General features: G+C 45.0%; 1 protein-coding gene across 1 annotated transcript in view; it reads right to left on the bottom strand.

Moving 5' to 3' along the window:
- Window positions 1-860: 860 nt before the first annotated feature.
- LOC141174579 (solute carrier family 22 member 6-A-like) overlaps window positions 861-15,582 on the bottom strand; it is a 93,539-nt gene continuing 78,817 nt past the window's right edge. Inside the window, exons 10-11 of the mRNA XM_073659517.1 lie at window positions 2,863-3,066; window positions 861-1,444 (exon numbers count right to left, since the gene is read on the bottom strand). Of these exons, the coding sequence (XP_073515618.1) occupies window positions 1,366-1,444; window positions 2,863-3,066 (283 nt within the window). The 3' untranslated portion in view covers window positions 861-1,365. The remainder of the gene's footprint in view (window positions 1,445-2,862; window positions 3,067-15,582) is intronic.

Below are 15,582 nucleotides of genomic sequence, written 5' to 3'. Positions count from 1 at the left end.
TGACCAGGCCTCTACTGCTAACCAGTACTCCCGGGAGGGTCTGCTTTATAACACCAGTAAAGACCCTGAACTGCACTGCACGGACTCTGAGTTATTCCTGCTGCGCTCGTGCACCATCACTTCCATCATCCACACTAACTGCCCTGAGGCTATACTTCTCCCGTGGGGAGTCATCCCATTCTTAGCTGCACACACAACACCGGCCTCAGCGGTCTGCCTTGCAGCGGCGGTCCCCACTGACCGCAATCCACGGGTGACGTAGTCGGACAATTGTAATACTACTAAGACTGCCACTGATTTGACCACCCTGGGCACGGACCGGGTCAACGCCACGGAGACTACAACCCCCAGCGATCTGGCTCCGGGTATTCCCCGCACACACGTGCACGCACAACACAGGCCCAGGGGGCGCGTCATTAGCGCATATGTATATGGTAAGAACTTATTATTTTTATTTATAAATCAGAGAGTCACTTGGCTTTATAAGAATTGTTAGCCTTCCTCATGTGTCCACCAAATGGACATATTAGGGAGTCTATAGGCACAGGCCATTTTTTGTTGTTATGAGGCCCAACCTTTTTTTGTTAATATGAGACCCAACCAATTTTTGCTGGTTTGAAGTCCAACCATTTTTTGTTGATATGAGGCCCAACCATTTTTTGTTGGCATGAGGCCCAACCATTTTTTGTTGATATGAGACCCAATCATTTTTTATTGGTATGAGGCCCAAATTTTTCCTATTGCAGCCTTGTCTCTGTGTATAGTATATCAACATAAAATAGATAGCATAAATCATTCATCTTCTTTGTTGTATGAAGGATGAGTTCCTTCTTTTTTTAATACTTGTTAACATTCAGCAAAGGTGTTTGATATCAAAGAAAGGAGAATTAAACAGTGAATCTACCCATGGCTCATTGTAGCCATGGCCTGGCTCCATATCTGTCACTACTTGTACTGTTTGCCTGATCTTTGTGGCTTATAATGAGCAGATTTGTGGAAATGCGATTTATTTTTATTTAAAAAACTTAAAGGAAATCACATTTTGCAACTTTAGTAAAGGAGCTAAATTCTCTTTACTTTAAATAATAATACATTTTGGTATTGTACATAAGAAGGAACAAATGTTAAAAATCCTCCTTTCAGAAGTCTTCATTTACTTGAACAGGTCATTTAGCCAATTCTACTTTGGCGTTGTGTGTATAGAAGCCTTGATACATTTTGGGGTTCTGGAGGAGACCCTGTCCCTTCTCAGATGGTAATTTCATCACTTCTCCATGGTATTCTTTGATGAGCATTTCTCAGAAGCACCCAGTGAATACATAGTGTGTGGGTAATGGACTGATGGCGTCATTGGTGCCACTATTATCACAGGGCCAAACGTACAGGATTAGTGGTTACTGTATGTAGAGGTACGATTTCTTTCTTCTCTGGTTTCCTTTTTGACCTTCAGAAGAACATTAAATAAGAAAATATTATATCTTGGTGGCACAGACTTCACTTAAGATATTATGCATAACTATTGACCTCAGACAGTATATAGCCATAAATGCATGTTGAGATGACACATCATTTATTTTTAATTAGGCCAGATGTATTATTCAGTAGGTCAACAGGCATGAGCTATTGTTCATATGAGCCTGCACATTGACTCTTGTTCAATGTTGACTAGTTGTACGTTGATTTGTTGAATGCTTGCTGATTACCTATTGTATCAGCCCCTGCAGTTTATTATTCTAATAACATTGGAGGACAAAGAAGCAGGTTAATTGAACTATCGATGTTTGTCATTATATTGAATGCCTGCTGATTACCCATTGTATCAGTCCCTGCAGTTTCTTATTCTAAATAACCTTGGAGGACAAAGAAGCAGGTTAATTGAACAATCGATGTTTGTCATTATATTGAATGCCTGCTGATTACCCATTGTATCAGCTCTTCAGTTTATTATCCTACAAACATTGGAAGACAAAATAGGCAGGTTAATTGAACACTCGAACAATGAGAGATTATCTCCTTCCACCTTCCCACAATACTGTGGAATATAAAAGGAAGATCTGCCTCTGTTTCCAGAGAGACTCTACGGGACAGCAGCCAAGGAACCATGGCACCAACTGGAGGAATACAGATCTGCTCCACTGACCATCACTAAAACCCTAAAAGACATTTGGGGAACCCAAGCTGGGACAATTAGGTTACCTGGCCACATACCGCAACGTACTCTGTCAGGTTCCTAAGCTTGCCACTACCTCCTCTCTGTGGGGTGCCACTGGTTGGAGTAGTTGGCCCTGGAAGGCCTGAAGTCGCAGATGTTATAATCCTCAGTGAGCCAGAGGAAGGATGACACTCTGTCATTTGCACTATCTTGTGTATTTGCTGAGACTGTACTATATGTTGTTGACTGTTGGTGTTCTAATAAATTATTACCGCAGTGTGTTACCCTCACCCTGTGTTGTCTGAGTAGTATTCTGCCAACGGGGAATGAGTACAGGAGTTCAGTGGGATGAGCCCTGGTCCATGCAGTCTTTCTAAAGACAGCCAGCCTAGTGGACGAGAACACCTTTGTGTCTTCACACGTCTTTTAGGGTCTTCCATATATTTTAGGATCTTCCAAACACAACTTCCATAGCATTGAGACTTCCAATGAAAGTGCTGTCTGTAAGTTGAAATAAATAACCCTGTACTTAGGCCAGCTCTGTGAAGAGCATTTCTTGATGTACAGTATACTTAGCTACTATAGCTAGACAGTAACAAATTTAATTTCGAAGCCCGCTATCCCAGAAAATATTACCCTGGCTATCTTCTATGTTTCTGTCTGATATGGAAGGATAAAATTTATCCTGATAATTGCATCATTTTACTTACCCAATTTCAACTTCTTCTATGGTATCAGGCAAGGGCTTATTTACAGTCTCAGGTAAAAAGTAGACAAGTAGTCCCGATATTATTGGTGAACCTCCATATATGAGCAGAGGCAAGAAAGGATAAAATTCACCTAACATCTTCACCAGAGGAGCCACAATGCCACCCAAGCGCGCCATGGTGCTCCCCAATCCAAGACCACTCTGTCTGAAAATCAGAAAGGACATTGGGGTCTATTAAGACATTGTAGCAAGCTTAATATGCTCTGGAATATCTTCAATTGATATTGTTTATCTTAAAATACAACCTAATGTAAATGACTATTAACTAAATTCATCTAAATTCATTCAATTGCGATAAAATAAAAATTGGTCGACACTTGTTTTAAAAGGAGTTGTCTCATTTTCCTATCTTCCGGAGAGCACAGCTCCGCTTTCTTCTCGATCCCTGAAGATTAATGGTTCAGGCCAGCTTTATGGCTGGCCTGAATTGTGCGCTCTATCCGATGCTACTTGCAGAGGCAACATCGGAGAAACTCAGGGGCTCTAACACTGGTCAGATACAGTAATCTGGCCAGCTTCAGAGAAGCGCTTGCAAGCTGTATAGCAGGGGTGGGGAACCTCAGGCCGGTGGGTCATTTATGGAGTTAGCGCACAATTTGTATGGCCCCCAAAGGATGGTATACATATCTAAATAGCCTTTGGCAGAAAGCGTTATAGCAAACAGCTTGCAAGAAGTCATTCCTTGCCTAGGAGACTGGTAACCTCTGATAACCTTGGTACAAGCAATACACTACATAATTAAAACAATAAATCCAACAAGTACATACTTAGCTTGTAAGTTTGGTCATTAATAAGAATGAAAAGCCCATAGCCATTTCAATATTAACTATTAACCACTCCAGAATAATTTAATACAAAAAACAAGAGAAAGGAGTTTTTAGGTAAAAAAAAGTATTTTATAAGAATTACATACAGTACGGACCAAAAGTTTGGACACACCTTCTCATTTAAAGATTTTTCTGTACTTTCATGACTATGAAAATTGTACATTCACACTGAAGGCATCAAAACTATGAATTAACACATGTGGAATTATATAGTTAACAAAAAAGTGTGAAACAACTGAAAATATGTCTTATATTCTAGGTTCTTCAAAGTAGCCACCTTTTGCTTTGATGACTGCTTTGCACACTCTTGGCATTCTCTTGATGAGCTTCAAGAGGTAGTCACCGGAAATGGTTTTCACTTCACAGGTGTGCCCTGTCAAGTTTAATAAGTGGGATTTCTTGCCTTATAAATGGGGTTGGGACCATCAGTTGTGTTGTGCAGAAGTCTGGTGGATACACAGCTGATAGTCCTACTGAATAGACTATTAGAATTTGTATTATGGCAAGAAAAAAGCAGCTAAGTAAAGAAAAACGAATGGCCATCATTACTTTAAGAAATGAAGGTCAGTCAGTGCGAAAAATTGGGAAAACTTTGAAAGTGTCCCCAAGTGCTGTTTCAAAAACCATCAAGCGCTACAAAGAAACTGGCTCACATGAGGACCGCCCCAGGAAAGGAAGACCAAGAGTCACCTCTGCTTCTGAGGATAAGTTTATCCAAGTCACCAGCCTCAGAAATCGCAGGTTAACAGCAGCTCAGATTAGAGACCAGGTCAATGCCACACAGAGTTCTAGCAGTAGACACATCTCTACAACAACTGTTAAGAGGAGACTTTGTGCAGCAGGCCTTTATGGTAAAATAGCTGCTAGGAAACCACTTCTAATGACAGGCAACAAGCAGAAGAGACTTGTTTGGGCTAAAGAGCACAAGGAATGGACATTAGACCAGTGGAAATCTGTGCTTTGGTCTGATGAGTCCAAATTTGAGATCTTTGGTTCCAACCACTGTGTCTTTGTGCAACGCAGAAAAGGTGAACGTATGGACTCTACGTGCCTGGTTCTCACCGTGAAGCATGGAGGAGGAGGTGTGATGGTGTGGGGATGCTTTGCTGGTGACACTGTTGGAGATTTATTCAAAATTGAAGGCATACTGAACCAGCATGGCTACCACAGCATCTTGCAGCGGCATGCTATTCCATCCGGTTTACGTTTAGTTGGACCATCATTTATTTTTCAACAGGACAATGACCCCAAACACACCTCCAGGCTGCGTAAGGGCTATTTGACCAAGAAGGAGAGTGATGGGGTGCTACGCCAGATGACCTGGCCTCCACAGTCACCAGACCTGAACCCAATCGAGATGGTTTGGGGTGAGCTGGACCGCAGAGTGAAGGCAAAAGGGCCAACAAGTGCTAAGCATCTCTGGGAACTCCTTCAAGATTGTTGGAAGACCATTTCCGGTGCCTACCTCTTGAAGCTCATCAAGAGAATGCCACGAGTGTGCAAAGCAGTCATCAAAGCAAAAGGTGGCTACTTTGAAGAACCTAGAATATAAGACATATTTTCAGTTGTTTCACACTTTTTTGTTAAGTATATAATTTCACATGTGTTAATTCATAGTTTTGATGCCTTCAGTGTGAATGTACAATTTTCATAGTCATGAAAATACAGAAAAATCTTTAAATGAGAAGGTGTGTCCAAACTTTTGGTCTGTATTGCATATAAAAAGTTATTTACAGTAACTAATAAAAAAGCATCTAAGATGACAGCATTACCCCATGAGGAAGTAAGATCATTATACGCGAAACGCGCATTGGGGTTATCCATCTGTCCTGCTTTGTGCATTATACCATGGGTAAGGGTGTTTTTTTGCCATATATATGTAAATGAGTACAAGTTCGTAATGTAGGGTTTTTGACCACTATGTCTATTACTCGTAAACCTGATACTTTTAATGAACCCATCCTATATCACTATATGAACAACTAGTTTTCCAGTGTGCTGGAAACTGTCATCTTATATGCTTTTTGATCACTTAAATAACTTTTTATGTACGTAATGCTAATAATAAAAAAAAATTAAGCTAAAAACTGCTTTCTCTTGTTTTGTAATGATTAAAAATCCCTCCATCCTTGGGAACAGATTGGATTTTTGATAAGAGGTACACTAAAAAGTTGCACGTTTTGGCAAGCAATTTGGAATTTTACCTATTTATTTTACCTATTTAATAAGTTTGCTTTTCTTTTAAGATACAGATAAGCTGTATGGGGAGAACGATCATGAATACTATATTTCGGTCCCCATACAGTGTTCATATTGTTGGCAGCTTGTGCCTTTTTTGCATGTGTAGATTGAGAGAAAAATAACTGGTAGAGACCACTGGATAGTTGGGGGATCAAGGTAATTTGGATGTTTTTGGTTGTCATTAAGATTTAAAAAAGAAAAAACACAGTAGTTTGACAATAAATGGCTTCACCCAACCAATAACCATGAATTGAGAGAAAGTTTATTGTTATCATTCATATTCTCTGAAACAAGGCCAAGAAAGCAAAAATTCTGCTGGGGTTTGTAAACTTTTGAGCACAACTGTAAAAGGTGAATTAATTATTTTTTTAACTCATTTGCTGTTTTTAGGGAACTTTTAAAAAATCTTAGACAACTCTTTTAGCAACCTTAGACATACTATTATTTTAGGGGTTGGGAGTGGGTTAAATGAATGATTCGAAACTGTATATCTACAAATTAAGCAAAATATTGCGCTACTATAAGGAAAAGACATAAAATCATTGGTGAATGGTGGAAACCCTGCGTATTCCACTGTGAATGGATGCATTCTCTTGATTATTGAAGCTATAGCCTGATAGAAGAGCAATGTTTATTAAATGTATTCTTAATGTATAACGTGTATATGTCAAAAAATAACTACACCCAAAGCTCCTGAATAAGTTATCGTATACTGTCAATAAATTATCATATGTTCATTTATTCAGGAGTCTGAATTCCTCCAGTGCTAACTGTACGCTTATCCAAGCTTCACACTATGAGCTGTATTTTCTTTGAAGTAGACTCCATTAAATTACATGGTTGAGCGGGGAGGGTTACATGGTTAGATTTGTAGAGTATTGGCTCAGTGGTTACTGCAGTTGGTTTGTAGCACTAGCTCATAGGTTCAAACTCAGCCAGACTATGATTATTGTGCCCAATGGAGACCACCAAAAACCTTATGGAACTGTACAAAGATGCCAGTGTGAACAGAAGCTTACTGTTTCATCTGAGTATGGTGATGACTTTATATTACAATAATGTATCAGTCCTGGGGAATGACAACATTTTGGTTTGATTCATTAGATTTACCAAACTTTTAATTTTTTATTGTGTAAGGTTATGCTCACATTTCCATACTGGCTTTTCCTTTTTCAGGAAAAGACAAATGGAATTAATGTTCAAAATGGATCCATTGCATAAAAAAGCAGAGTTTGGGTTATGTTTTGTGTCTGTTTTAAGAACAGAAAAAAAAAAGTTTTGCGCGCTGTGTTTTTTCTCTTCCATTGTAAAAACCGACATTTAACAAAACCCAAATGGACCCTATAACAATAAAGGGAGCCCCTCTGCTTCTATTTGCATGAGTTCTGCAACTGATCTGTTAAGAAATTAATTCTATTTGTCTGTTACTAAAATGGATAAATTCCCAAACAAAAGTATGAACATAGTCAGAAATCACTCAGTTTATGTCATACAATTAGCCATATACAAATTGTCTCTACAGACAGGAAGAGGACTAGAACTCTAGCGCCACCTATTGGAAGTAGCAATCCTAAAAGTCACTATCGACCCTTTAACGAGCCTTGTCACATGACTTAGGATAAAAGGCAAAACCAGAATCTCAATTTGCAGACACTGTGTTTCGGGGTATTGCCCCTCATCAGTGCAAAGTGTGAGATCTAGTTTGGCTAGGTGAGAGACGTCTGACCGAGATCTCCTTGAGGAGAGTTACATGTGAAGTCTGACATGCCAAGGTGAGGAGACTTTTTAAGTCGCAATGCTCCTCTGGGAATTAGCCATATGGAAATGGATAGCCATTACTAATTTAGAGGTGATATTAGAAATAAATTGATTGAGCCACCATGACTAATTTAGTGTCCCTCGTATTAACCAAGTTACTAGCACATGGCCAGGTTCTTGGATCACCAATGTTTCCTCTATAGGAAGAAAGGGGAGACATGTTTTTACTATATTTTTAGTTAGGCAGTATTCTGCAGTATGAAGCTGCCTGCCTATCAGTGAACTGTTAAGTGTATATGTAGCACCCCGAGGACTCGGCTGCTACAGGGGTATTGCGCCTCGAACCAGAGGTGTGATATTCCACTCCCGGGTAAGGATGGAGTGTGGACCGGGGCTCAGTAAGCTGCATGCACCACACACACCCCATTTCCGAGGAACAGACCAACGGTGCTCCCACTAGACAGAGTGCAGGCACGACAGCTTCTGTTCCTGGCTGGAGTGGGGAGGGGGAGGAAAACCCAGTGGTGTAGGAGCAGATAGGGGTGGGTTTCTGGGCATAGGTAGGAGCCCATTGGTTGCTAGTCACCTGGGCTCACACATAGAGGGAGGTATATAAGGTGGGCACCATCTTAGATCAGGAGTCAGTTCAGAGAGGAGCTCAGCCAGAGAGGGCTGACAGGGAGCTGTGGCTCAGTCTGGGCCCAGCTCCAGAGCCAGGCCTGGAGTGAGGCCAGGAACGGCAGAAAGAGAAAGGAGAAGGAACAGGAAGGAAAGTAAGAAAAGAACTGAAACGGAGGAGAAAGGAGGCAAGGAACACAAAGAAAGGCCCAGAGACATGAAGGCAGAAGGAACCCCATATTCCCAGAGGAGATACTGGGTGAAGGGTTGGCAGAATAGGGTACCGGAACCCAGATTGGTGGAGGCGACTAATCCTCAGCCAAAACCGGAGGTTGTCACCACATCTTGGTGCGACCCCTCACTACATCCACCAGAAAGGCATACCGCATAGGGTCAGGGAAACCGGAGAGAGGTTTCACCAACAGAAGGCCCGAGGAAGCTGGACAAAGGTGGGTCACTGGTGAGGACGGCCAGTAGAAAGGAAGAGAGGGGAGCTCTGAACCGCACTCTGGAATTGCCTGGGAGTTGACCGAGTCCCTCACCTGGTGGACGCAGCACGGCTCGGGCGGTCACTGCTGGCCGAAGTGATCTGAACAACAACAGTGAGTAAAGCTTTGGAAACTGCACCACAAGTCTCTGTGTTTCATCGCCGCACCAGCACCATCAGTACTGGGACACTCGCACCATCACTCCCATCATTATCCACACTAGCTGCCCTGAGGCAATACTCCTCCCGTGGGGAGTCATCCCATACTCAGCTGCACAAACAACATCAGCCTCAGCGGTCTGCAGTGCAGCGGCGGTCCCCACTGACCGCAATCCACGGGTGGCGTAGTCGGACACTTATTACCATACAAATAGACTGCCACTGGTTTGACCACCCTGGGCACGGACCGGGTCACTGCCACGGAGAACTACAACCCCCAGCGATCCGGCTCCGGGTATTCCCCCTGCACAGCAGCAGCAACACAGGCCCAGGGGGCGCGTCAACTTTGGCGTAGTCGGCAGGATCTTTACCAACCCGCCACAAGCGGGTATTGCGTGCCTGAAGAAAACTGCACATGTACCTTAAAAAGAAGTCTCCCGCCATTTCCAGAAGTTTCCCGCTGTCCAGAGTCGTTTCCCGCCATCCGGAGCCGATTCCCGCCATCAGACGCCATTTTGGACTGTTTCCCGCCATCTTCATCCGTTTTTCCCGCCCTGGCAGAGCGGACGCCATTATGTGCGCACCAAAGGACAACAAGAAGCCACCTCCCATCGTGGGCCAGGTCCCAGAGTGGCGCAAAAGAAGGAGCCCCACCAGCCATGAATGCAGCAATGGAGATGTCCATCAACGTGGGGGGGCTGCCCCTGAAGGTGATTGTCAGCAGATGCCCCCAAGACCAAACCCCATGGGGGCAGATAGGAAAGAAAACTGTGGGGCAGGGCGCGCTCTGGATCAGTTTGGGCCTGCTGCACCCGGAGATGGAGGGAGCAGCGAACCCCACCAGCACCCTGGCCCGCAGCCTGCTGCAAGCTGAACCACCCTGCAGCCTGACGGAGCTGCTGGCCCAGCTGCCTAGAGACCCGGACCGTGCGCGCGCAGCGCTGGAAGATCTGAACAGGAGAATGGTCCGGGCGCAGCGGGATGTGTTTGCCGGGTGGAGAGAGGAGATGGCCCAGCAGCACGGAGGTGACCAGCAGAGGACTCCGCCGGGACCGGGCAACGCACTGACTGCTGGGCGCGGAGAAGAGGGACCGGCAGCTGCAGATGACGCCGCGGAGGAGGCCACGGAGACTGAGGCAAGTAATGGGGACGCCACCACCCCAAGCCCGGGGAACACCAGCCTGCCCTCACCCTCCGTTGTGGGACCCGAAGCCCCGGGGACCGTACCTGACACCACGCCTCCACCGCCACCAGCTAGGCCTCAGGCAGCAAGCACCGTCGTCACGCCCCGCCCCGCGCTGTGCCCTCTGAACCCTGGCGCCGTACAGCGTGAAACGTCACAGGCCAGGATGCAAGGCCCAGCACACCCGGGCGCCGCTGCCTCACCAGCGCCCCCTACCTTGGCGGTGCCACCCCCGGGCACGACCGACAAGCGACCGCCGGCCTGGTCGCAAGGCCGAGTGCCCCCGGGCGCTGCCACCCGTCCGAAGCCCACAGTGCCACCCTTGGGCGCGGACCTGTATGCCCAATATACCAGCCCGGACGGGCTACCCTTTGAATGGCCGCCGGAGTTCGCCAACCCCCGTCTCCGGAAAGAGCGACCCCTGAGTGAGCCTTTGATCCCGGCCTCGGAGCCTGCCAACATCGCTCCACCCCTGCCGGAGGATGCCCAGTTTGCATGGGACCCCACTGGTGAGAACCTCATGGGCTTCACCCAGGAGACCCGGGCAGAAGAAGCCCAGCGCCTGGAGTGCTGCCGTCAGCAGCTAGCTACGTATGAGAGAGAGCGGCGGCAGAGGCGCATCAGGGAGCAGCGACTCCAGGCCAGGACCGCGGAGCAGAAGCTCAGGGCCCGACAAGACACCCACGCCATCCGCGGACCCAGAGCCACCGGGACCGTAGTCAAGTTCCAGCTGGAGCACGGCTGGGGCTTCATCAGAGACCCGGAGGCTGACACCGACGTCTTCGTCACGAGAAGGGACGTCGAAAGCCACCTGCCAGAGGGACATCACGGACGTGACCTGTACCCCGGCGACGTGGTCACCTACACCCGGCACAAGGGCGCAAAGGGACTGTATGCTCTCCATGTCCACCGTCTAACTGAGGAGGAGCTGCGGTACCGCCCAGACATGGACTACCCTGAGGATCCGGACGGGTCTGAAGAGTACAAGGAAGAAGCATCAGGAGGACACCATTATTAGAGAATGGTAAAGTGGAAGTGTATATAGTTACCCGTCGGGGTACAAGAACTGTTACTTGTGTGCCCCTTCCTAAATTACCAGGCTGAGGACTGTGAGCAGCCATTCCCTATTCCCACTGGCCGAGGACTGAGAGCGGCCATACCCTTGTACATAGTTGCGCTTCTTAAAGCGCCCCCTACTGGTTTTATACAAGAACCGCAACGTCTACCTCAAAATTAAAATGGACTGTTGCACCTTTACCTGGTCGCAAGTTGCACAGCGGCCAGAGCTCAAGAATGTTCTACTTGAAAAAGTTTTATATTGAAAAGTTTTATATGCTGCTAAAATAGAAATGCCAAAAGTTTTATATAGTGTTTTACAAAAGAGTTCCGGTGGCATTAGTAGAATGTTTTATAAAAAAATGTTTTATACCAGTAACGTTAAGAAGAAAATGTTAGAACCTTGCTCTTAGGTTTTTTCCTTTGCTGGTCACATGACCTTGTTGGCCTATTTAATCCTGCTCCGCCCTTCTGGCTTTGCTGGACTTCATTGTATAACTACTTTCTAGCTAGCCTGTGCTCTGTATCTAACTCTGTTAGTTTGCTTGGTCTACGGACCTCTATGTTCTATATATTTTGTTTGTTCGTCTGTCTGCTACTATTTCTGTTAGGAGGTGTCCCATTTTCCTCCCAGTCCTTAGTACTTGTAGGGATTCCTTCCCCACATCTATAGGTCTCCGTACAGACTAGCTTAGGACTTTAGTAGGTCTGATCGCAGGATCAGGTTCCCTGTTACATCGTAGGGATTCAGCTGAGTTCTATCGTAGGGACAGATCTCCTCTCTTTCCTTAGCTCTGGTAGCAGAACATAACAGTAAGTCCAGCTTGCAAATTCTCTAAGGAAAGATTTTTCTGTTCCACCATGGTGTCGGTTCAGGATTTGGCTCATCGCCTGCAGGGACTCTCTCTGGAGGTGGCCGAGCTCCGTCAGCACGTGAGTAACTGTCCTGGAGCACATTTCTTGGAGCCTAAGGTATGTTTGCCGGATTTATTTTTTGGTGAACACCGAGAATTTTTTTCATTTAAAAATGCTTGCTTATTGTATTTTCGTTTGAGACCCAAGTCCTCTGGGGATGAATAATCCCAGCGCATAGGGTTCATTATGTCACTTTTGCGCAAAGAGCCTCAGGAGTGGGCCTTTTCTTTGCAACCTAGTGATACATGCTTCAGATCAGTGGATAGTTTTTTTTCTGCTTTGGGACTATTATATGATGATCCTGACCGTGTCGCATCAGCTGAGACTGAGTTGAGACGTTTGAAACAGGGATCAGGTAATGTGGAAAAATATTGTACTCATTTCCGTCGTTGGTCTACTCAAACAGGGTGGAACGATTCTGCTCTGAAAAGTCTATTTCTTGCTGGGCTCAATGAAAGGGTTAAAGACCTGCTAATTGCTTATCCTACACCTGAAGATTTGCAACAGGCTATGCAATTAGCTATACGGGTGGATAGGAGACTGCGTGCAAGGGTTAATGAGAGCAAATCCTCTGCTATGTCAGTTTCTGGTTATGAGAATGTGTGTACTAACAGTGGTGAACCGATGGAGATTGGATCGGTGGCACCTCGCTCTCAAGAAAAAGACCGTAGATTTTCTGAAGGCTTGTGTTTCTATTGCGGAAAATCTGGTCATTTGATTAAAGGCTGTGAGCTTCGTATCAAGAAAGAAAAAAAAATGGTCAGTCATGCCCGTATTGCCTGTTTAAATTCCAAGGGTGTATTTTTAGCTGCTTCCACAATTGCTCAGGAAAAATTAATGGAATTTCGGGTGTTTGTTGATTGTGGGTCTACTCTGAATGTAATTGATGGGGGATTCTTGGAAAGACTCAATTTAAAACCCGAACCTTTATCATCCCCCATTGCTGTGGTTTCTGTGGATGGTTCCCCTTTGAAGAATATTACTCTCAAGGTCTGTGAATTTCCTCTCACTATTAATGGTGTTCACCATGAGAAATTGGATTTGGTAGTTTTGAATAACTTGCCTTCTCCAGTAATATTGGGATTGCCCTGGTTAAAATTTCACAATCCTGTACTGGATTGGTCTACCAGTGAAATTAAATCCTGGAGCCATAAATGTTATGACAAGTGTTGTAACGGGCGTATTGCAGCTTTGGATAGGGGAGAATTGCCTGTTCCTATTCAGGATTTTTGGAGAGTTTTTTCTGAGAAGGAATCGCAGGTTTTGCCTCCCCATAGAGACTATGATTGTTCTATTGAATTTGTCCCTGGAGCGACTCTTCCTAAAAGTCGTTTATTTAACCTTACTATTCCTGAGAGGAAGGCTTTGGAGGAATACATACAGACAAGTTTGGCCGCCGGTCACATTAGGCCCTCTAAGTCTCCTGTGGCGGTTGGATTTTTTTTTGTAAAAAAAAAGGATGGCGGTTTACGTCCTTGTCTGGATTTTCGTGAGATTAATAAAATTACTGTACACAATCCTTACCCACTGCCATTGATTCCTGATCTGTTTAACCAGTTAATGGGGGCCAAGTGGTTCTCTAAAATTGACCTTAAGGGGGCATACAATCTGTTGCGCATGAAGGAGGGTGACGAATGGAAGACTGCTTTTAACACTCCTGTGGGTCATTTTGAGAATCTGGTTATGCCTTTTGGTCTTACTAATGCTCCTGCATTTTTCCAGAATCTTATTAATGACATCCTTAGACCTTTGATCGGCAAAAATGTGGTTGTGTATTTGGATGACATTTTGATTTATTCGCCGGATCTGGAGTCTCATTGGCGGAGCGTACGTGAGGTATTACAGTTATTAATGGACAATTCGCTTTTTGCTAAGCTGGAGAAATGTGAGTTCGCTGTACAGAGAATTAGTTTTTTGGGTTACATTATCTCCAGTGAAGGTTTTGAGATGGACCCGGTTAAAGTTCAAGCTGTACAGGAATGGCCTAGGCCTATTGGTTTGAAATCGATACAGAGGTTTTTAGGTTTCGCCAATTATTACAGAAAATTCATAAAAAATTTTTCTAGTATTGTCAAACCTCTGACCGATCTCACCAGGAAAGGTGCTGATGCGGTTCAGTGGTCTTCTGAGGCCATTGAAGCTTTTGTGTATCTCAAGGAGAGGTTCACCTCTGCTCCCATCCTTATGCAGCCTGATGTGACTAAGCCGTTTTTGGTTGAGGTTGATGCTTCCTCTGTGGGGGTTGGCGCAGTATTGTCTCAGGATAACGGGGATGGATTACATCCCTGTGCCTTTTTTTTCAAAAAAATTTTCGGAGACTGAACTGAATTACGATATTGGTAATCGGGAATTATTGGCTATTAAACTCACATTTGAACACTGGCGCCACTTCTTGGAAGGTGCGGAATTTCCCGTTCAGGTTCTTACGGATCATAAAAATCTGATATATCTTGATGCTGCCAAGCGCCTGAATGCCCGTCAGGCTAGGTGGGCACTGTTTTTTTCGCGGTTTAATTTCTCCGTTACTTACATCCCTGGTACTAAGAATGTTAAGGCGGATGCCTTGTCTCGCAGTTTTTCTCCCATAGTCGGTGCTGAGAAAGAGGAGAACATTTTACAGGAAGGTGTTGTGATAGCTGCTTTGGACTCCGTTTTGGACGATGAGATTCTTAAAGCACAGGAGAATGCCCCATCTAACACTCCTCATGGGAGGTTGTTTGTGCCTGGGACCTTTAGGAGAGATTTGTTTGTTGAGTGTCACGAATCTCGGTTGGCAGGTCATCCCGGAATCTCTGAGACCAAGAGACTGGTGGGTCGCAGTTTTTGGTGGCCTGGATGGCAGAAGGAAGTCATTAAGTGGGTGCGTCAATGTACTATATGTGCTAGATCTAAGTCCTCACATACTCCTGCTGCAGGGTTGCTTTGTCCTTTGGAGGTTCCCAGTGCTCCTTGGACACATTTGGCTATGGACTTTATAACTGACCTTCCCCCCTCTGAGGGTTTTACTGTCATCTGGGTGGTCGTGGACTGTTTTAGCAAGATGTGTCACTTGGTTCCCTTCGTCAAACTGCCCTGCGCTAAAACTCTCGCTAAGGCCTTTGTCAAGGAAATTGTCAGACTTCATGGCGTTCCTACTGACATTGTTTCTGATAGGGGTCCTCAGTTCGTGGCTCGTTTTTGGCGTGCCTTTTGTGACAGGTTGGGAGTTCATTTGTCGTTCTCGTCCGGATATCATCCTGAATCTAATGGCCAGACAGAAAGGAAAAACCAGGATGTTGAGCAGTTCTTGCGTTGTTTTGTGGCAGACAATCAAGAGGGGTGGTCTGAGTTTCTGCCACTTGCTGAATTTGCTCTGAACAATCATACATCTTCTTCTGCTGGTTGTTCGCCTTTTTTTTGCTGTTCTGGGAGACATCC

Source organism: Phyllobates terribilis, unplaced genomic scaffold (genome assembly GCF_046119375.1).
Source record: "Phyllobates terribilis strain yellow unplaced genomic scaffold, ASM4611937v1 Scaffold_13__5_contigs__length_258822181, whole genome shotgun sequence".
Taxonomy (NCBI): domain Eukaryota; kingdom Metazoa; phylum Chordata; class Amphibia; order Anura; family Dendrobatidae; genus Phyllobates; species Phyllobates terribilis.
The sequence above is the reverse complement of the archived record's forward strand: the minus strand, read 5'-3'. Positions and strand labels throughout refer to the sequence as shown.